The sequence below is a fragment of the Clarias gariepinus genome, chromosome 21, assembly GCF_024256425.1.
Source record: "Clarias gariepinus isolate MV-2021 ecotype Netherlands chromosome 21, CGAR_prim_01v2, whole genome shotgun sequence".
NCBI lineage: Eukaryota > Metazoa > Chordata > Actinopteri > Siluriformes > Clariidae > Clarias > Clarias gariepinus.
Genome location: NC_071120.1, coordinates 19087774 through 19112088, shown reverse-complemented (window position 1 = coordinate 19112088; position 24315 = coordinate 19087774). Strand labels below are relative to the sequence as shown.

Below are 24315 nucleotides of genomic sequence, written 5' to 3'. Positions count from 1 at the left end.
GCTTGACTCCGCCCCATCGACATTAATCAGAGAGCATGTGATCTTCAAGCACGTGATCCGCTTCCCGGCTGATGGGATTGTTTTTCACACACACACAAACAAACACTATGGTGATGAGACCCAAACGTGTTTAACTATGTTGAGTTTATTTAATCATCGTTTGTGTTTAATTAAATCAAAGGTTTTCACAGTAAAAAGACATGGTAAAGAGATGTAAGTAGCAAAGTAATGGTTTATTGTTTTAAATTTACAGGATTGCTTACCAGAATACACAAGGATGATTCTGGTGTTTTACACTGAAACCAGACTAGATCACATCAATCTGTCCTTAAGATTATGTACTGTTTAACCTTGCATGTTGGTGTGAAAGTTCAACCCAAAAAGATGATAAGCAACATAAAAAAAATCCACAAAGCAATTTCTAAAAATACTTTTAGACTCTTTCCATTCATTGAAGTGAGAAAAAGTTATACCAAAGGTTAGACAAACCTACCACAAGATGTCAAGTGCCTGATGTAAACCTATTACCCGACTCGCCTTAATCTTCCCCTAACACAACCTCATAATTTACTAAAAATGACTCAAGATTCTTAAACAAGGTTTGTATTCTTCTGAATGGATCATTCACAACCACGAGGTGAACTAGAATGAAGTCTGGAAGCCAACTTGGCCACAATACTTCTGTGGAAGTTACTGCAAATTACATACCAACGATTTCATTACACTTTATAAATTCTTGTAAATGTGGCTTTTAATAATGCAACCGAGATTAACTAACGTTAGCTGTTCACAGCTTGAAATTCAAGTCAGCCATAATTTCTTACAACGCAAACAAATGAGACACCGGAAATAACCAGTGTCTTGACTTGTCCTGTGCTGACACTAGTTGTGGAAATACACACCCTTCATTTTGAGTTAAAGGCTCCACCTTAAACTAGTAATCCAGGTTTAGTTTTTTTTTTTTTAACTAAAAAATGACTGACAATCATTCAGAAGTAGGTAAAAAATAAATGCTCAGCACAATGTAGATAACTAGATGAGATAATGCCAATAAAGATATACAATAGCCTGAGTGAATATATAGACAGCAATAACATTAAAACCACTGCAAGGTGAATTAAATAACAATGATTATCAATTATATACACAAGGTAACTGGTGACAGCATCATGGCCGTCTAAGAGTCATTTATGCCTGTGGGGAGCAAAAGCTAGAACACTCTGTGCATCACAGCTTGATGTGTGTAGGGCTTCAGATCTCAATCCAATCGTGCATTCATGGGATGTACCAGACAAACAAATCTGTTCCATGTAGGCCTGAACTTGCAACTTACAGCACTTAAATTATCTGCTGCTAATGTCCAGGTGCCAGACACCACAGCACCTTCAGAGGTCTTGTGAAGTCTATACCTTGAGGGCTGTTTTGGTGGCACAAGGGGAGCCTACACAATATTATTCATTTGGTTTTAGGCTTATTTGTGTGGTTTTAGGCTTTTAGGCTCATTGGTATAACCCTGAATTGTACTTTGGAAAAAATTTACATTTCTCAAAAATCTTTAACCCCCCAACTGCAGCCTTAAAAAACAGAAAAAAAACCCCTAATGTTACCTAAACTTTCAAGCTGTGCACTTTTTTATTTGAACACTCCAAAAAACACATTATCCTGCATCACAAAAACACCCGTTATCACAACACATTAATCAGCAGCAAGAAGAGGTTCAATGATATCCAATGATTGTTTTTCTAAAGAGGAACTGGTCAAAACAAGAGTTTCAAAATTAATGATTAAAAAAAAAAAGACAGCCAAATTTTATCAGGTAAACAATTTATTATAAAAATGTACTACACTTTTAAGGAAGTATTAAGGACATGGCATTCAGAGACATGCTTTAGGAATATAATATAAATAGAGGAAACATTTTGTGCAAAGAGATGACTGTACAAAGTCTTTAATACGCCCGTTCACTTTCCCACTTATGACGCCAAAGATGCTTTTGAAAAGAGGGAAATCGTCAACCTCAACAATTGACTGGAAACAGAGAAAAAGAATGCCGAATACGACAGAAAACTCCATCACGTTATATAAAAATGTGCTTTTTAGAATAGCAATTATACACATTTCCCTTTTATTATTTTATTTTAAACTGGGCAAGTAATGGAGATATGATAAAACCTACAAGGGGATTGTTTGGAAGTTCATGGAGCTTTCTAGTGTCCTTTTTCTTTGTCTCTCGCACAAGAGAACTGAGAGAAAAACAAGGTGTGTATGTGTGTACGTGTGTATATGTATGTGTGAGACACCAAGACAAAGTTGCCACTGCAGTAGACGAACACAAGAAATACATTCAGTTTTGTTTATAAAAAAAAAAAAAATTACAGTTCTATATAGTACAAGTAAGATGGAACGAAAGCTAATCCAAGCTAAAGACTCAGTCAGATGAGGGCATGTGGTTTCTACAAGTCACTGATCTAAATGAAGCTGAATATACATTTTCTTAACTTTCAACATTTCACAAAGCCTTTGCTCGATTTCCGATCCATTGCAGAAAGGCATTCTTTTGGTTAAAGTTCCACTGAAGAGAGCACCATTAGCTTGCAGTTAAGTGCATGTCTGAAACAAACCGTCTGAGCTCCTCATGGATGCCATCAACGAACAGGAAATAAAATGTACATTAAAGCTGATAACTGTAACAATATTTAGATCATGCTTTAAAACACATTACAAAAGGAACCACGTTAATAATACAATCTGCCTTTAATTGTTTCCGATGTTAAATAAGCAATATAGATACAGCAGCTTAAAAGCAATGTTTAAGAAACGTTGTCTGTATCTGACTTTATTAATTAAACTTGTCTAAAACGAAGCATTGTCATAGCGAATCCCCCGGTTGTTTTTCGAAACAAAATGGCAATTCGATTCAACCGGAGGATTCTTCATGTCAAATAAAAGTTCAAAAACTCTTGGTTAAGGTTTTTCCATTTGCTTCCTGTGTCATTTCTAACCCTGTCTTTAACTGTTGTATCTGAGAATATTCTAAGATCATTTGGCTACTGTTTGAGAATAAGTAACAAAAAAACATTTATTTATTTATCTGTTTGTTTATTTAAGTATAATTTTATGCTCCAGCAATTTCCCAGAGTGCATACTAGGGACAGGGACATATTCCGGACAGGAATTACCAGTGATCAAAGATAAGATATTATCAAAATACCTGGGTCTGTATTGCAATTCTGTAAGTATTACGATTTTATAAATATTCCACTTCAATATTTTTTTCCCGGATTTTGTTACAGTTCTTATCAAAACTGCAGGATTACGGGATAATGGCAACATTTTATCACCTCGAATGCAGACATACATAAAAGATTCATTTTAAAAAATTGATTTTGGAGTCAGTGTGCCGATACGTGAATTGCCACACGAAAGAATCGAGATACATAACTGAATCGAATTGCCCACCCCTTTCTAGGGCATACAGGTGCAGTTTTCATGTTCTATGCTAAAACTATTAGCATAAGAAAATGTAAACTTGAGAAAAAAGATGACAGTAAACTGTACCTTTTAAAATCACAAGCTCTATTGAAAAAGCAATATGGTTCAAAATTGATGCCTGAAATACTGACAAGCCCATGATTGGGGCTAGAAGACTTTGGGTTTTGAATTCGATTCAAAGGGCATTCGGTAATTTCAAAATGGCTCATAAAGAATTGGCTTACTATCGTAAAGGCACTCAATTACTTGAATCATTAATAACAGGGACAAGCACTTAACTATGCAGGGTTTTCTCAAAAGGTCGTATACAAAACCATTGCCATACATATCTAAATATATAAAAGAATCCGAAATTGAGAAATCGTCCAGGTTTCCTTGATATCACAACGCTTTCACATTTAAAAAAAACAAAACAAAAAAAAACCTTGAGCTAAAAATGATTCTTAAGGTAGGCACGCTCACAGAAATGAGACATTCAGAAAGAAGAGAGCAGAAAGATTGATGTGTACAAAGTCTCAAACTTCACAGATTACAGTCTTATGTAACACAGGAACTGGAAGATAACAACACTTCACAGGCTAAATTGCACATGTTCTTCCATGCACATGGGTGGCACTCTAGCGGGAGATGACGGAGCTAATGGAGTTGTAAGATGTTCCTCCGTTGCAGACTGGGCCGCAAGGTTCTGGTGGAGTCCCAAGGCTGTCCATGTTGACCCGGAACACGGGTGCTGCTTTTAGCAGAAAATCGGCTGCGTCGCGCCGGCCAAGTTCTCTTAGCTTAGCTACCAGGACACCGATGGTAGAGTCTGAACGTTGGCTCCACTCAGAAAGCAGCGCTGCTGTCGGGCTTGGGACAGAAAACGGGTCAAGGGGAGGAGTTCCACTGGTGCCAGGGCTGTACTTGGCAGCCAGCTCGCTAAGACCCAGATTCATGGCTAGAAGACACCAGTCCTTGCCAAGGTTGTCAGGTGGGTCAAGCATGCGGCAGAGCTTGCGACGAGCCAGGTGGCTAACCTCAGCAATGGCTACATCCCCGCCAAGAGTTCCTTGTTTGTAGACCTGGATGCAGCCTAGTGCTACGATGCTAGCAAAGCTCTCCCTATAGCCACCCATGGTGTTGGTTAATGCATTTTCACCCCGGGCTTGAGCCCTAAAGAAGTCCCTGGGCTGGTAAAGCATGACAGGTCCGTGATGCTCTCGCAGTTGCTGAGGACTCAGGTAATGCCGGGCAGTCAGAAGGCCTGGTAGTGTAGCAGCAAGCAGCCCCTCTGCCATTCCACACAGGGTATCTAGCAAAGCATAGCATCGGCTACGTTCAGACTCTGGGCCCCTCAGTCGTACTTCCAGTCCTTGTCCATGATTAACTAGAAGTACTAAAGCATCAGCTCCACCAACTCCAACCCGAGCGCCTCCGGTCCACAACCTAACTTCATCCACCTCGGCCTCTGGTCTTTGCTGCCTGCTCCAGCGACAAAGATTCACCTGGAGTTTGTGAAAAAGTCCACAGGGGAAAGGCGTCAAGTGCTCGGCCGGGACTATGCGGACACCTCCGTAAAGCAAGGAGTCCTCCACCTCTTCATCCGCTTCATCAGTCCAGGAATGCTGCAGGTCACCGGCGCGGATAAGGGCGGGCACATCCACCATACCGGGGTTGGTTACATCGCGGGCGCATACGTCCATGGCGTCCAAGATTTGAAGGAGCTCGTCTACATCCCCCTCAGAGACCAGCGTCTGGAGCTCTTCCTGGCGGTAGCGTCCCCTGTAATGGTGAATGGCTTTGGGAGTTTCAATGGACAGGAGCTTGCCAAGAACATTACTGCAGAGCCAGCGGGGATCCAAGAGAACCACGTCTTGGACAGTTTCACTCTGTATGATGTTGATCTAAGTTGGAATAAAAAAATTAAAAAAAAGAGAGAAAAAGGTAAAAATCTCCAAGCAGTGGTATTACTGGGTAGGTTTCTTTCTTTGTAGTACCAGTGGATATTTAAACTAGTTGAAACAATATAGTACCAAAAAGTACAGTAGGAGACTGAATTAAGGCACAAGTAATTATAGATGCAATTATACTGCCATCTAGTGTTATGTGAAGGTATTTTCCCCCAGAGTCACCTCATTGTAACAGCAGTTCAAACCTGCAGTTGAATAATTGTTTAAAAAAAATTGTTCACCACAGCACAACATAACATTTTTACATAATATGCCAGATGACTACCGCTGGCTGTGTTGATGCTGTTACAGTGCTAAAAGCCGTGTAGGCAGTATAAATGGAACAACAGAGAGATTGCTATTCAAGCAACGCCGCCCACAGCTCATTCATTTGCATACAAAACCATTTTCACTGTCAATTAGGAAATATATGGTACACAGACTATACACCACAGCAAATGAGTTTGGCAGTATTTTTGATGTTAGACAGGGAGAGGCTGGAAAGTAATTCGGAGACACATCAGACTACAGGGCGCGTAATGTAATGTCTGATGAGTGCTCATATTTATAACATGAATATGATTATAAATCGCATTATAACATATTTTTAGTCTCTTGAACGGTGTGAAAAATTTTGGCATTGACTGTACATACATTAACATATGATATAAGACAATCATTTACAAACACACCTCTCCCATAGTGTGCAGCTGTAAAGCTAGCTCTCGCAGGTCCTCCTCGCTGACCAGAGGGTTGATTTGGTCCTGTACGTCCACCACAAACTGTTGCCAGGACATCAGCTGGTTTGGTCCAGTCACTTTACGCCACGAGGGCAGAGTGGACAATAATTTCTCTGCTAGTTGTGTCATAGGCCTACAGCTCTGAAAAAGACAGGCAGACAACACTGTTTTCACAATGGAATATTAAACGACAGAACCTTCATGTTTAGTTCACTCCACCCTCTCGAGATTGATGGATTTGTCAGTTCAAATGTTTGTAGGTATGAGGCAATGTTCTCTCGGATCAGACGGAGACGCAGATTACGAGGAGACGGCTGCAGGTATGTGTAGGAGGCGAAGAGAAAAAAGTTGTGTAGGAGGACAGGAGAGAGGGTCTTATTACAGAGAATGTGTAAGATACACTGTGCTTTGGATACATGCATGTGGCTGTGTGTGTGTCTCTAAAAGGAGAGGACTAGCAGGCATTTGTTATTAACAGTGGGTTGAGATTGAGTCATAACTTTCTACACTTACAAAAGGACTCTCAAACATTTACCGAGAGTAGGAAGGACATTTCACAACAGAAATGTTTTATACTGTCAGGAATGGCTTTTTTTTTTAATGCCTCTATTACAACGCACCTGGGACAATTACAGTGTGTTTTGTCATTCAAACCAACATTCAACTTTTGTTTGATTCAACTAGTTTTAAGACGGTGTTGCAAGATGTATTTGGTAAAACAAATATAAAGTTTAATAAAATGATCATAAATCATCTAGGATGTCTCCAGTGAGTTCCCTGGGAAAAGCTCAAAGGCCCGCATGACGCTATACAGTATAAGAGGCACAGAAAATGGATGGAAACACCAGAACCACACAAACTTCAGCCATGATAACGAACAAAATGTCTGCACCATACTGGAAACTCGGGTTCTTAAATAGTTTCTTAAAAACAGTTGCATTTCTATTTCAGATTTAAAGAAATATCCATGTGCTAAAAACCTTGAAAAAAAAAATATAGCAAAGCTTAAGAAAATACAAAAATCTGTATTCATCCACATTCAGGTTTCCTAAACCCTACTTGGATGCTTTAACTCGAAATGAATACTGAAAATGAATAAATCTTTTAATATAACTTTTATTCTTGACTAGGCATGCATGAAATTAGTTTAACACTCATGCTGGTGCTATGTCGCCAAAAAGGCAAGGATAATAAACCATGGAGGTGGTGGACAGTCCTGTGACAAACCACAAATAAATCACAAATTTGTCTTTACTGTATGTCTCCAGTTATTCTGCTTAAGAAAAGCACCAGCTAACTAAATGTTCCAAAGAAACAAAACCCCGAACTTTTCTGTAGTTGAATCCCAAATAGTGTACAATAGAGCTCTAGTGTGCAATAAAGGGTGTCTCTTGTTCAACACACCAAGTAGTAACTTTGATCAGGGGTTAGAGGGAGATTTGGGTTTCAGCCTTGTGTTAGGAGCTAGTTAGATACGTAGTTTGGCGGATGCTTGCACTTATTTTAAGTAGCAGTAATGAAAGATCTTAACAAAACATGGACAGTTCCAAGGGAACTCAGAATGATTTAGAAGCAATTACCAAGGAGTGATGTAAAGTGTTGTACAGATTACATAATAGCTGGTTGCTGCTCCTCTCTTTCCAATAATGTGTAATGCCACTGAATCTTTTAGTGGTATGCAGTACCGGACCGTACTGCCCTACTTTCCCATAAATATCTTAGTAATTTTAACAAACGTGGTGGTAAAAATGTTTAGACTTATATCTACAGCCTTGGTAGCCATGTGTGAATTTCTAACACAGTTAGATTAGTCAGGGTTTGAAAATGTTGTTATATGGTTATGTGCCTAATAAACTGAGTTAATCAGATATCAGTTCACTTAATGAAATGAAATAGGTCAACCCAATTTCCCCCTTTTTTCACTTTTGTCTATAAGTAGGTTTTAGACCTGGGATAAAATGCACATGCAAAAACAAACAATTCATTTCAGTAAGATCTGTATTGAAGAAAATATTACTTTCACCATGTAAAAGCTGCCACAGCTTAATGATAATCCCCATATTACAAACGTGTTCATCTTACAAATTTATCTTACTACATAAATACCACAGAAATGCTAAGTAAATGCTGAAGCACTTAAAGTGTAAAAATCTGAATCATCGTTCTAACCAAACCACACACCCTCAATTAAAAGACCACAACAGAAAGCTCTTACTGAGATGATGGAGTTGCGCAGCTCTAATAAGAGGTTTCTCAGCAACTTCATGTCTTTTGAGTTTGAGGCTCCAGCATCCATTATGAAGAGCTTGTCGGCAATTTGCAGATCATTTCCAAACCTGGGAGAGATTTAAATCACTCAGTTAGGTATTAAAGACATTCAAAGGTTTTAAAACATGCTTTTTGCTAGGCAAGACTTTGAAGAACCGGTGTTCAACATTAGACAACATATAATTTGTACAGCAAAAGCTTTACAAAAATTGAGATCAATAATGAAGAATCCAAAGGATACCTAAAACAACATGAGAAACACACCATGAGAGGAACCATCCTGGGAACCTGACTTTTGTTCTAAGCTTTTTTAAGATATTCATCTCTATTACTAAAGTGCTCAATCATTTTTTTAGACATATATAGTAGTTACACGACCTGTGTTCTTCAAAGTTAGAGTTCATATCTAGAGTACAACATGGCCTACAAACTGCCAAGGACCACATAACAGACATAATTCATTCAATCAATTATCCCAGAAAGTTGGCAGCTCAGATTAACGTCAAATCATCTGTATCGTAAGTGTTGTACAGTGTGTATACATGTTGTGAATTTGATGTTTTCCCATATTTACCTCCTCTATTATATGGGTATATATAGGTGCAGTATTGTTGGACTATATTTTGGTGACCTTCATTTATTGTAAAACAAATATAAAATATATATACATATATATATATATATATATATATATATATATATATATATATATATATATATATATATATATATATACACACTATTATATACTTAAGTATATATTACTTTTAGAAATTACTTGGGTCAGAACTTTTATTGCAAATAAAATGATGTAAAATACTATTCCGGAACACGGCATGAAAAAAAAAATAGCAAAAAAAACCCTTCACAATTATTAAAAACAAAACAAAACAAGAAACTTATTAACAAAAGACCAATACATCTTTTTGCATTGCAGTGACCTTCCATCATCAGAAAAATCATATAAACTGTGAAATCTTGTAAAATTTCTTCCAAAGTGAAATACTTTATCCTGTATCTGTACAAAATACTACTTTCCAAGTGTCTTAATCATACCATGCAATGCACAGGGACATTTGTGTATTTTAAATGCAACCTCCCTTTAACAATCTTACCTGTTACGGACTTCTTTCAGTAAAGCTCTCTCCCTGTCGTAGCTGAACTCTCCACCAAAAGAGCGCGGCAGGCTCGCAATGTCGGCATGTGTTGCCACCAGTACCACGTGCAGAGGATTTCTGATCTTTCCTCCAAAAGCTAGAAACACAACGGAAAATCATGCTTCATTAACATTCCCTTTCTTATGGCTTGATGAACTGAAATGTGTTTTACAGCCTGGAGTATATGAAGGGTGGTGGACATACTGTATAAGGATGTTATGTTAAGTTGCTCTATGCCTCTATTACCTCAAACAAGTGTAATTCAAAAGAAAATTGAATATTAATGCAATTACTTTTTTTTCTTTATTATCGATATTGTTATTATGGCCATGCAATAGAAATTGTTATACAAGTTATAAATGAATAGATAAACAAATGTTGTTACAAATGTATGTGAGTATATATATATATATATATATATATATATATATTCCTTTTTTCCTGTTTGTTTATATAGTATCAGAGCTTTGTAATGTTTTCCATCACAAGAGTGGCTCCATAAAACTTTTATTTATTTATTTTTAGAATATTTACATGATGATTTTATGTTGTAGCACAAACAAGAAAACTTGCAGCCTCATTCTGACACCAGGATTTCTCTGCTAGACTCAGTGGATTGGACTTGTTTATCCAGAGTATCCCATGGGTGCTTGACTGGATTGGGACCTGGGGAGTTTGGAGGGCAGATTGGTAGTCTTGGTGAGGTGAGCTGTGGTGCCTTTCTACTCTGGCCAGCAATGACTTTTTTTGTGGTATCGGACTGGACAGGCTGGCATTTGGTTGCCCTGGGCATGGGTGAGCCCTTGGGTGCCCATGATCCTGTCACCAGTTTGATGGTATGTGGTCGAAGATCAGTGTTATTCGATTTAATTGGTTTTGATATTACGGCTGATCAGTGTTAATATTAACGTGATGTGCATTGTGTCATCCAGCAGAGGGTGCACATGAGTATCTTGGGTGAACTTTCATCGAATATACTCAAGTACTTTGGGTTACAGTGTAAAATATTCACTAGAGACAAATAAAGTAAAAGCAACCTGCATAGACCATCATCTGTTTAACCTGACAGCAAACAAAGTACATAATTAAGCAAATGTAGTTTTTTTAATTAATCCTTTACTAATTACTTGTTAAATATTTAGGAACTTGTGCATTTAAAATGGAGAAAGCGAAAGCCATATTGCTTGCCATCCAATTAGTTGAGTGATAGACCACTGGGAAATACAGGGAATGAATCAAGCAGGCTAATGACAACCATACAGACAAATCTCTGAACCTAAAGAATTATATTGTAAATAAACATCATACGTACACCCCCCCCCAAAATAAATAAATAAATAATTAAGTAATTAAAAAAAAAAAAAAAAAAAAAAAAAAAAAAAAAAATATATATATATATATATATATATATATATATATATATATATATATATATATATATATACATATACACACACATATACACACACACACGGTATATAAAACTTTGCATATGAAATGGCCTGAAGGATGCAAAAAATGGGGAATTTAATGATAGTGTCTATGTTAGGATTATAATGAGATCTACTAAACACACAGACCTTTTTTTTCAATTTGCCAAAGAAAACAAGATCCTCTAGTCACTAGTACAAGTCTCCCAGACATGTCTGTTGACCCTTTCTAGCTCTTAAAAAAACAAAAGATAACCAAGGAAATGATAATGTGTTTGCTAAGGGGCTGAAAGCATGACTGGGATAATGGCAGATAGCAACGGTTGCCAAGCAGTAAAGAAGGAAAAGAAAATAACAGGTCTTAGGATCTAAAAAAAAAAAAAAAAAAATGTCAACATTGTCAGAAAATCCTGCTGAACATTTCAGATTTCAAACGTTATTTACATTATTGACAGACATACAGGTGACATACTAAAGGAAATTCTACATAAAGTAGTAAACCCGCAGTTTTATGACCTGCATATACAGTAAATTTGACCTGCATCTGTACTACAGAGGTGAATACTAGTACGAAGAGATCCCTTGTGACATGTTTTGATGATGGTGGTGGAAGGCACTGTCTAAGATGTCAATCCATAATCTCCACATACGAAAACACACACACACACACACACACACACACATATACATACATACACACACACACACATATACATACATACACACATATACATACATACACACATACATACTGTACATACACACATACCAATGTTGTCCTCAGGCAGTGTGAGAGCCTTGAGACAGTTGAGCCAAAAGGTGACGTGGCTGAGCTGAGTCTCATACGGCTCCTCCAGGCTAAATGTCACCAGGTGGATGGCTGTACTGTCATTGGCTGCAAAATAGTCGTAGGTGCAGTAGTACACTGGATTGCCGGAAAATTCCCAAACGCTGAAGTCTCCAACACCTACAGTAATACACACACATGTAGACATAAATATTCTATTAAACTAAATTCACATTCATTTTCATTAATCAACATGAACAAATAAGTGACTTTTTTAAATTATTGCCAGTGATTCCTTATTTTCCCAACTTAATCTTTATCTATATACAGTATCTGCCATAGCTGAGCTGAGAGCAGGCATTGGGGCCGTTCCAAACATCTACAGAAATCACATTTTTTAATATACACTTTCATTACCTTGTTCTTCAAATGTTTGCCTAAAATCTCTATATTAATTATTTAAAAGATGGAACTGTTTTATCAGAGAGAAAAAGTTTAAGTGGATACACAAATGTGGATTTTTATTGTACCGCTAAACTGTCTGATTAGCATGCCTTAGAATACGTAGCATCATTCAAGTGTAATAGTTTTATAGGTATACAAGTTATATAGGTATACTGTATACTTTTTTTTTTTTTTTAGCCCTGGTAATTATCTGTATACTATAGACAGCTAAAGCCAATAATTATTATATGGACCCTGACATACAAACTGATCTTAGTAATGACAAATGAACAATAAAGATACAGCATAAACTATTTCTACCTGCTAATTACTTATTGACTCAATACATTTCCTTTTAAATTGCTAGAATTCATCTCAGCTTTTTTCTAGACTGCAACATGACTCATGAGGTTTTGTAATAGAAATATAAAAATGAATGAAAGTGGGTGTCGAACCGTTGACATTGGCTGTGTGGATGTCGATGGCCTTGGTGGCTGTGTCATCTGCTGTGTTCAAGCTGCCGTGGACAGGAGTGAACACCTCCAATACTCCTTTAGTCAAGCTGGGCTCGAACATCATACTACGACTTCTCACGCTTACATTCTCACAGCCTGGATACAGGTTTGTGATACTCACAGAAACTGGATAGGAGTAAACACACACACACACACACACACACACACACACACACACAATTAAATTTAATAAAAACAAACTACATTAACAAAGAATGATGGTAATTGTGCAGTAACAACCTATAATCAATAGGGGGCAGTATGGCCATTCAAAAGCTTTTAACCTCTTAAAATCCCATTTTAATGTTCTACTTCAGTTAATTCATGACTATAAAGAACTGAATACAGCTGTATTGCTGCAAGAGTGAGGAGTGCAAGTATGAATCTACAGATCCAAAAAGTTTAAAAATCTTACTTTGATACAGTAGGCGTTAATGCTAGTTGACATTAGGCAGTTACAACACCAACACCACTGCCAGATTAATTGATTACCACTGATATTTAGTTATATCCGGTAAAAGCATCATGGGCACCCAAGGTTCATTTATGGGGGACTAAAGGCTAGCCTCTCTGGTAGGATCCCACGGAAAAGCCAATGTAGCATAAATTGCTGAAGAAAAGTAAAAAAGTGCATCAAAGCCTGCTGTGTATAGGGCTTAGCAGGCAAATACAACAGTTCAGGTTGTTAATCAGTCCTCCCGATTCTCCAGATCCTAATATTACTGAGCATATAGAATCCGCCAGACAAACAAGCCTGATCCACAGACGCTCCCCCACCCGCCAGACACCACAGAACACCACCAGAGGTCTTGTAGTGTCTTGTAGAGCTGGCCCAGTGGTAAAAGGTGAACCCAAATAATATTGGTCTTAATGTCTTGTGGTGTATGTCTATGTTATAGCTGATCAGTGCAATAAATGAAAGTTCTCAAACAATTACATTTTATTATCTATTTGGCTGTGAGACAAAAGGTACAGAGTGCAAAGACCAAAGATGATGACCTTATTCGCATCACACCACACAAGACTGAGGCTTGTTCGATTTGAATTTGCAAAGACTGACCATGAATGACATCACTGTAGTAGGAAATGTTACCTACTCAATTCGGCTCAGACTCGAGTCAGGTTTAGAGCAGTAAAATAACAAGCAGCAGTTCTATAGTTAACACTCTCATCAGTGGAACCCAAAAAAGTTTTATTTTTTTTCTTCCTACAGTATGCTTCGTTCTTGCACTTGCATGAGGGTTTCGGAGAACGTCTTAGTCACACTGTGCTGAAGATGTCTAGCGCACTTGACACGTTCCACACAACTCTTCTCCGTCTTTCCCTGAAACTTTCATTTCAGGTTTGTTTTTATTATATCCTCTTGGAGGTGCAAATGAATGGCATCTGCTATATGTTAGGGGGTACAAATACTGTACTGTACAACATGTTATTCAATAAGTTCTTATCCAGAGAACCATGTACAACACTTTATTGTTTCCTGCTATTTGGTCAAGAGCCATCTACTCATCCAGAAGTCCATAAACGTTCAGAGAAAAATGTGTTTGGGACGGTTCTCTGAAGCATAATGATGATTTCACTAAAGAGGCAACACCTTTCATACCTGCAGGTTTGGATGTGGCAGGTGAGGCTGGGTGTCTCACAGGGTTGGTGAGTCTGGGTCTCCTACGCCTAAAAAAGCTCCTCAGGATACCACATTTCAGAGATTCCAGAAGCGTGCTTTTCCCAGAACCGGAATGGCCAAACAGTTTGAGCTTGATTCGTGGCTGAGGTGCCTGAGTGGGTCTCAGCTGCTGGATATAGCCACCTTTGTGATTGTCCTAGGGGAGCAATCAGAGAAGAAATTAACGGATGTTATTAGTGCACATGGAAGCAGGTATTTACCACACTATTTAATAGGTGGGGCTAAAGAAAAAAAAAAACATAAACCATTATCTCGCATGAATGTGGCTGCTAATTTAAAATCTTTCTACATTATTGGAACATAAATAGAAGCTTATAAAACCTGGACTCAATCTAACAAATTGATAACAGACATCAGTTAGAACAGCTTATCAGTCTACATATGCACAATATATGCAAACACACTCAAACTCTAATCACAGGTAAATAATAATTATATTAACTGAATTTTTGGAGAACCACCAAAAGCAATCATTGTTGACTGATTAAAACGTATGTGTTGTTCAACATAATAGAGCACAAACCTTCCTCAGTTTGGCCAACAGAAGTGCTACGTGCTCTTGCTGTTCTGCAGCTGCCACTTCCTCTGCCGTCTTTCCATCCTATGAAAAAAACCAGAAGAAATGAAGATAAAGATAGATAATCTTCAAGAATGAAGCGAGCTGGCTGGATGAGCAAGGCTGAGAAAGAAAAACTCCATTAGTGTTCTGAATTACCACCTACTATAAAGAACAGACAGGATGATGAAAAAGATGAAGAAAGAGAGAAGAAAAGGGGGTGTTAGATCTGAACAGTGAATCCGTGATACACTATAGAGGTCCAGATGAAAGATGATGGCTGTTAGCTGACAAAGACAACAGCAGATTTGTTTTTTTTTTGTGTGTGTGTGTGACTAAAGGCAGATTGGATTTATGAGCATGATGACAGAGGAGGGTGTTGAGACAGGTTGGGACACACACACAAACCTCAAGGGCTTACAGAGGAAACCAGTAAAGCCTAAATCCCGCACTAAACACCCTTCTATACAATCAGCCAGCACCTGAGACCACAAGCCTACTGCTAATCACACAGACATAAAACAGCTGTGGTCCTTTCTCGGTGCCGCACTCTAATCGGCCAACATTCTCCATTCTACACCCCCAAGTACACACTAATAAATATTTTGTGAACATTAGGTGTGAAAATCCACAAGAAGTCAGGAGAAAAGCATAGAAAAGACAGGTTAAAGGCCCATTGTGCTAGAACACGCCCTTGCTAATACTTTTTTAAAAAAAAATTAAAAACTTGCTAGATAAGATAGTTAAAATTTTTTAAATAAAAGCACAGGTTTGAGTTTAAACCATACTGTATAAAAAGCATGAGCGTAAACTACAGAACTACCACCACCTAACCTGACAGGACTTCTGAGAGGAATGTTTCTAATGCTAACTTTATAGCTAGAATAACTTATCCCAAACTTAACTGATTTCTTAAAGGAATTTTATTTAATATTTTAAAAAGCTTCACAAACTTCATGTTCAAAAAAATGTACTGTATAATGTTTACATTTCATATGTTTTTATCATAATTTTACTTTATTGTAACTTGTAGATTGTACATTCATCCCAAATGTACAAGTTTATCTTTTTTTTCTTAGTTAAATTTTTTCTTTTGTTGAAGAAAGTCTTTCTAACTTCTATTCTATCTTATCTTACTATTTTTAGGTCATGAACAGTTGGAAAAACATTTCACTGCATATCGTATTGTCTATAGTTAAGTATGTAATAAATAAAACTGAATTTGATTTTATTTTATTACGAATGCTAGAGAGCTAGCTTATAAGCTAACTGGACTTGATCTCTGAGGGAATTTCTAAAAAAAAAAAAAAAAAATTCCTGCTAGCGCAAGCTACTTAGCTAATATACACCAAGATAGAATACCTATAGCTTTGTTTGCAATCATAAAACTACCGATGTTTGAAGGTCAGGTCTCTTTAAAGTAACATATGAACATCAGGTGAATATTATGTGCTGTGTTGTGCTGTGTTTAAGCCATTTCCCCCATCAGTCTTTCTTTATTTCCCACCTTTCATTTTAGAACATTTATCATTTTCTGGTTGTTTTTATTTCTCAGTCTAACACTGTACGATACCTAATTAGGGTGGTATTTGTCTTTATTTATGGGCTACTAGATGTCCCAAAACAACTAAAGGTGCCTTATAAGATTAAGACTGAGGTAGGTGGTCTTATAATGACAAGGAAATATAGGTTGGAAAAACACAACAAAGATGAAAACAGACAAAAGGGTTTAATACCCATGAATAGTGGATCATCCATCAACATTTAGCAGTAGAGATGTTAATAATTAACTGTTAATAGATTTAAGTGGATGTATTAACAGATAAGGTTTATGATTTGGATGTAGTGGTAACCTGGATGGAAGCCCTTTCCAGGGCCCTTTGTTCTTTGGATCCTACATATGTTCTCCAGTAATTTATTTTTTTCTGTTAACACACATTAACATTTAAGACAAATGTGACCCATTTCAAGATAAAATATGTTCTGAATATTATATAATATTAATATTATAGGGTTTAAAAAAAATTTAAACACAAAACTATTTTTATCTTTATCCATCATTATCTGTGCTTTTGGAGGTCCCTAGAAAGATTTTAGTCAAACAAATATCCCAGGAGGACACAGAACCTTAGTAACATGGGACCCTGGGAACACAGCACCCCAGAACTGGGGAATGCAGGGCTCAGCGAATATAGTCCCCTTTGTCATGTCCCCATTACGTGCCATATAAATATGGGGAACATGGGTATAGATACTGTCGGCCTGCTTACAATCCACTTCCCCTTCTGCCATCATCATTTTACAGAGAGCTCCGTCACACATCCGTACACTATTGTTTTAGGGCAATTTCAGTAAACCAACCGTTTAGCAGCATGAACTGTTGGATATTCGTAAGTGCTTTAAGTAAGTAGCCGATGTTTGTGCACTGATGGGCTGGGCTATTCACAGACAGGTTTGTGTAGATGCGTTTGTGGGAGAGAAAGAGAGGGGCTAAGCAAATCAATGATCTGCGAAGATTTTCCCCAGCGTTAAATAATAAAAAAAATATAAAATTAATACGTTTTGGGCAGTGTCTCTATGGCATGCAACTACAAAATAAATCTCTATATGGGGAAACACTGGACTATGTCATTAGAACCTTAATCTGAAAAAACATGCATCTAATGATCATTAACTATTAATGATTAATCAATTATTGAGTGTTAGAAAGTTCGACTAATGGTTAAGAAAAATGTGTGAAATTTGCATCCCCAACAATCCCACATTTAAACACAACACTGACTTCAGCACTGTGCCAGTTCCTGAGTACTGGGAAGCTGCATGCTAGACTGGAAGTGTAGGGGTGCCTGAATAATGGTTTAATGAGGATTATTGATGGGCAAAATGGCTGCAGAGTCCGTCAGAGTGACAGGGTAATGCTCGATGTCCTTCACATGTATTTTGAGCATTTCTAAAGAGTATTGAGCCTTGAGTTGTTCTCGCAAGTATTGATTACCCAACAGAGCTGACAGAGGGAGAGACGGACCTTTTCTGTGTCCTTCAGACATGCGCAGTAATCATCTGCACATGACCAAGTGGATACATGATGCCATACACACATACACACACATTTATGAAGACTGTTTAAGAAGCATCAATAACACCTGCTCTCCAGGGACAAGCTTGCATGCACAGGAAATTTTTAAAGCTACCTTGACCTGTATTGATTTCAGACATCTTTTAAATACACAGCCACTATAGTGCTGCATATACAGTAACCAGTATCAGAGAGTGACCGATCGGTGCTTGATACCTGAACTATATACCTAATAGTGCTCTTTCAGAAGTCATTTATAGCAAGGAAGAAGAAAAAAAGAATAAACTGGAAACTCAATTTTAAATACGCACCAATTAGCTTTCGCTCGACTTAATCTTATTTCCTAAGCTTCCGCAGAGACTGGACTTCAGGTAATGCCGGAAGAATGCTGATGTACTACATCATTTATGTAATAATTAAATAAATGTACGTAAGGAGCCCTTAAAATACCTTGTACACAGAACACGATCGCACCCAAATGCCTAAAGCTGCATATCACCCACAATTCTTATTTCAGGGTTTGCTAAAAATAGTTTCTAAAATAACGCATTCTTAGTGTTTTTTTTTAAACCCTGTTTATGTTACATCTTAACATATGACAGCTTCCTGCTCATCATAATGATACCTTAGAAAAGAACTACTCACACAACACAATTGCATAAGATGATCGATAATTTAAATGATAAAAGTTTCTGTGTTAATTTCTGGCTAAAGTCAGGAAGGGTGTGACCTCTCGAGCTTATCCCTATGTCCTTATTTGTCAGGCACAGAAAAAAGGCGTGGGTAGAGACATGTACATTCTCAGTCTTATATTTAGGATTCACAAGAAATAAGCAGCCAAATTAACTTTTTTTAAAAACTTTTTTTTTTTTAAAGAATGTTGCTTCTGCTCATGTCAAAAATGTTAGTCATTGATCTGGCCCTTTTCTGCCATTATTTTGTATCATTTCTGTCTCAGTAGTGCATAAAGTTACAGGCTAACATTTCAAATGCACTATCCTGGAAATTAAACCACTTAACCTTTTAGAATTTACTTCATTTGAAAAACATCCATCCAAGTAGCTGTGCCTGAACAATTCCATATTCAATAAACATATTATGAAACCAATCATGGTTCAAATTATGACTGTGCTTCTATAGACAGACAAGGCTAACTGCAGCTCTCAAAAAGCTCTCGAAAAGAGATCTGTTTTCACACAGATGCTTATGTGACGGTTAGCAAATGTCAACAAGACCTATTACCATGGCTGTTGTTATAGTGTTATCGCACTACAACGTACTACAAGGACAAACTTACAGAATAGGGCTTATTAACCTTATCTTATACAAATGAACAAGGCACATAATTGGCCTCTTAAACGTAAGATTTTAACCAGTAGAGCTCATAATCCTTGTCTAACCCGTCAACTGTGTGTATGTGCGCCCTGCTTAGTGCCCCGAGTCCCCAGGGATAGACTCCAGCCTTCCCATGACCCAGTACATGATAAGCCTTATAGAGAATGAGTGAGAGTTTTAATCTCAATACTAGTACCAGAACTGCTTGTTCTGTACTGTAAATCCAATCCTGTGCTATGTAAATGTATTTTTTCTTCCCCAGTTACTTCCTTCCTTTCACTCAAGCAGTTATTTGCCTGTCAGCTATAACTCATATGAATCATGGTGTCAGTAATGTTTAACATGCAGGGGTAGACGCATGACTGAGAATCTGTGTTTTAGGTAACAACACTTACTTAAAAAAATTTTCCTACCCCAAACCCCCCCTTACATTAGTAACAGTCTCTGTGCCGTCTATGCAGGAGCTTCTCGAAAGTTAAGTGTTCTTAAACTATGTTATTTCATACTATACTACTGCAGTATGTCATCTGTCTTCTTACCGTATTTCTACTTTTAAAGATACTGAACTTTCACTCAACCTTTTTATAACTCATTCAAAAACCTTGGTTTATGGAAAGCCAGTGGCTATGTCCCAAGACTTACAATAGTGATGGCCTCTGTGTTAGCTCCGGCCACGCAGAGATGCCTCACCACTTCCAGTCCTCCGTTACTCGCGGCCACATGGAGAGGAGTTTTCCCAAACTGCAACAAAAATAATAATCATAATCATAATTATAAAAAAAATGAAGAGAAATTAAGATTACACCACTCCACAAAAAAAACTCCCCAACAATACCATTTAGAGAGACAGCAGTCTGAGGAGTTCAGAGGGTAAAAAAAAAAATCTTCATCTTCAAGTCATAAGCCAATATGGAAATATAAACCTCTGCACTTTCGATTTAAGAAACTCTGGCAATGACTGATCAATCGTACACTAATAACATTCTACTCATGTTGAAACTTTAAATGAGAGCCACTATCCATCTTCTGCCTTTAGGCTAATGGAAGTGCTGTCTCTAATAAACTTAGGGCAAAAGAACAAAAAGTACATTTGTTCAACAGATCACGGCTCTAACAAATGGTTTTAAATAATGCAATAGGTGAAATCCTGCAGAACTCTTAAACACAAAGGAAGGAAGCAGGGACAGGAGTGAAATGGAGGAAATGGAAAAGTAATTGTTTAGTATAACAGTCCATTAAACCCTCAAGTAAGATAAATCCTGCTGACAAAATATTGAATATTAGTCCTTGTATCCTGTCGAGTTTTAAAAATAAATGATTGCATAAGGTGTTTTAAAAGTTTATCTAGGGTAAACCCTCAACTCCTATTATCTACTATATCTTTGATGGGATTTTACGGGAACATGTACAGTACTGTGAAATAGTCTTGAATCACCCCTCATCTGTTCATATTTTGCTTTCTAGTATTTGTAACATAGTCCTAAAGAACAGATCTCTCTGTCATCATTTTTGACAGGTTTTTGGCTTTCATTTTCAGTCCACTCCCTGTATCAAGGCAGTTTCAGATGAATACTGAATGATTTTTTTTGTTTAGCTACACAGTCACCTATGAATCATTAAATGATAAATGAAAAAAATGTAATAAAATAAATAAATCTAACTTGAAGGCATGAACATGTGAGAAACGGGTGTTGATGATGACAGATGATCAGGCCGGTGTTTAATATACTGGTGATTATACAGTATACTCTGCTGAATGCTGAGTGGTTGGATCAGATGAGAAGGGAAATTAAGTTGTTACATAAAGAATCGATTTTTAAATTGGATTTTACACATTTTGCAGCCTGTCACAGAAACACATTTTTTTTAACTATTATTTATTTAATCTATATAATAGAATATGACAAAATGATGGGTGTCTCAAGACCTTTGGACAGTATATTTTGAATAAATATTTGTATTTACCTAACCACAAAATACAAGTATTATATTGTCCATGAAACAAGTAAATATTATCCATAAAACAAGTCACTTAAATTGCATTATATAATTATATCAGTTACATTTGTCAGGATTACGGTTATTAAAATAAAAATATAAGACCTGAGCTGTATATATATATATATATATTTATTATATAATATTATATAAATTAAAAATGCATGCAAAATTAAATAATACAGTGTTTGACCCCCTTTCGCCTTCAGATCTGGTCTAATTCTACGTGGCATTGTCTCAACAAGGTGCTGAAAGCATTTTTTAGAAATGTTGGACCATATTGATAGGATAGCATCTTGCAGTTGATGGAGATTTGTGGGATGCACATCCAGGGCACAAAGCTTCCGTTCCACCACATCCCAAAGATGCTCTATTGGGTTGAGATCTGGTGACTTTGGGAGCCATTTTAGTACAGTGAACTTATTGTCATGTTCAAGTAACCAATTTGAAATGATTCGAGCTTTGTGACATATTGCATTGTCCTGCTGGAAGTAGCCATCAGAGGATGGGTACATGGTGGTCATAAAGGGATGGACATGGTCAGAAACAATGCTCAGGTAGCCCGTGGCATTTAAACAATGCCCAATTGGCACTAAGGGGCCTAAAGTGTGCCAAGAAAACATCCCCCACACCATTACACCACCACCAGCAGCCTGCACAGTGGTAACAAGACATGATGGATCCATGTTCTCATTCTGTTTACGCCAAATTCTGACTCTACCATTTGAATGTCTCAACAGAAATCGAGACTCATCCGACCAGGCAACATTTTTCCAGTCTTTAACTGTCCAATTTTGGTGAGCTCGTGCAAATTGTAGCCTCTTTTTCCTATTTGTAGTGGAGATGAGTGGTACCCGGTGGGGTCTTCTGCTGTTGTAGCCCATCCGCCTCAAGGTTGTGTGTGTTGTGGCTTCACAAATGCCTTGTTGCATACCTCGGTTGTAACGAGTGGTTATTTCAGTCAAAGGTCTCCTCTGACCTCTAGCATTAACAAGGCATCTTCGCCCACAGGACTGCCGCATACTGAATGTTTTTTCCCTTTTCACACCATTCTTTGTAAACCCTAGAAATGGTTGTGCGTGAAAATCCCAGTAACTGAGCAGATTGTGAAATACTCAGACCGGCCCGTCTGGCACCAACAACCATGCCACGCTCACAATTGTTTAAATCACCTTTCTTTCCCATTCTGACATTCGGTTTGGAATTCAGGAGATTGTCTTAACCAGGACCAAACCCCTAAATACATTGAAGCAACTGCCATGTGATTGGTTTATTAGATAATTGCATTAATGAGAAATTGAACAGGTGCTCCAAATTATCCTTTAGGTAAGTGTATATATATATATATATATATATATATATATATATATGGGATTAGTAGGACCTGATTAGTATAAAAACGTATCATTGTCTTTGAACACAAAATTGAGTTTGACACCTTCCTATGTTTCTACTAATTAGTGTACTGGGCTTTTGCTACCATTACATGATGCTATAAAGTGTCTACTAATGAGGACAACAGGTCTCAAATTAGATATAATGAAGTATAAGGTGCTGTGAACACAAAAAGTAATGTCTCCATATGAGGACGCAGGGTCCCAGGAGGCTAAACTGAAGCTAGTCTTTAAATAATCATACAAACTGAAAAATACCTTTTTATTAATAAAAAAAAATTAAAATAATCATACAAAACAAGATAAACAAGTATATACTATTTTGGGTATTTTGTGTGCGCTACATAAAAATCTATCATCTTCTTATGATTCATGATTACTAAGACCGTTCCTTTGGATTTGTTGAATTTTGCTGAACCCTTCTCACCTTGTTCGGAATATCCAAATTTGCTTTAGCAGCACAGAGCAGCGCCACCAATGGCAGGTTGCCATCCTTGCAGGCGATGTGCAGTGGTGTGTTTCCATGCCTATCCTGGTGGTCCACATAACAATGGTGGCTGAGGAGGCACTTCACCACCTCGACCTGACACCTCCGTACTGCCAGATGCAGTGCAATGTGGTTGTCCTGTAGCACACATGCAAATGCGAAATTAAAAAATTTTGCAAAATAAAAGAAAACGGTCAGAGAGAGACATTTACATCTCTAAATGTGTAGCTATTGTGCAAATGTGTCTATAGATGCTTTAGAGGAAATTAAGAATCCTTGCAATTGCAGGAGCCCAATAATAGCCCGATTGTAAATTAAAGCATGTGATGTAGAATTGGACCTAATTCAATTTAGACATTAGCAATATACTTAGATTCAAGAGCATCTGTAATGTAGGGCTGTTTAAAATCCATATTATTTTTATAGAAGCGTTGTCGGGCATGAATAAAGATGTTTCCTTTAAAGATAGTATGTGCAGCTATAGACAGGCCCTAAAAGCTGCTAGGGCTGAGCATCTGAGCCGACTGATAGCAAGAAACCAAAACAATCCCAGGTTCTTACTTAGTACAGTGGCTCGCCTAACAAAACCTATGATGTCTGCAGAAAGTATCCCATCACAGTTTAGAAGTGAAGACTTTATAAACTTCTTCAATGAAAAAATCGATAGTATCAGGAAGAAAATAACGGAGGTTTAACCTCCAATAGCAACTCATGATCCAGTTTAGTCTAAAGCTTCAAATTTAGATTTTCAGTCCTTTACAGGTATAGTGCAGGAAGAGCTGTATAATCTTATCACCTTGGCTAAATCAACAACGTGCTTGTTAGGTCTAATCGCAACCAGATTTTTTAAAGAAGTGATGTATACTGTTGGAGAGCCACTTCTAAACATTATTAATCCCTTATTATATCTAGTTCACGTCCCTAAACCTTTCAAGATGGCAGTAATTAAGCCTCTTCTTAAAAAATATAATTTAGACCCGAATAAAATAACAAATTACCGATTTCAAACCTTCCATTTATATAA

The 24315-nt window shown here is 37.4% G+C and overlaps 1 protein-coding gene across 1 annotated transcript in view; it reads right to left on the bottom strand.

Moving 5' to 3' along the window:
* Positions 1-3366: 3366 nt before the first annotated feature.
* dapk1 (death-associated protein kinase 1) overlaps positions 3367-24315 on the bottom strand; it is a 78328-nt gene continuing 57379 nt past the window's right edge. The window contains exons 17-26 of the mRNA XM_053480848.1: positions 23232-23429; positions 20055-20153; positions 14969-15046; positions 14365-14581; positions 12702-12887; positions 11785-11982; positions 9544-9682; positions 8376-8496; positions 6113-6301; positions 3367-5375 (exon numbers count right to left, since the gene is read on the bottom strand). Of these exons, the coding sequence (XP_053336823.1) occupies positions 4110-5375; positions 6113-6301; positions 8376-8496; positions 9544-9682; positions 11785-11982; positions 12702-12887; positions 14365-14581; positions 14969-15046; positions 20055-20153; positions 23232-23429 (2691 nt within the window). The 3' untranslated portion in view covers positions 3367-4109. The remainder of the gene's footprint in view (positions 5376-6112; positions 6302-8375; positions 8497-9543; positions 9683-11784; positions 11983-12701; positions 12888-14364; positions 14582-14968; positions 15047-20054; positions 20154-23231; positions 23430-24315) is intronic.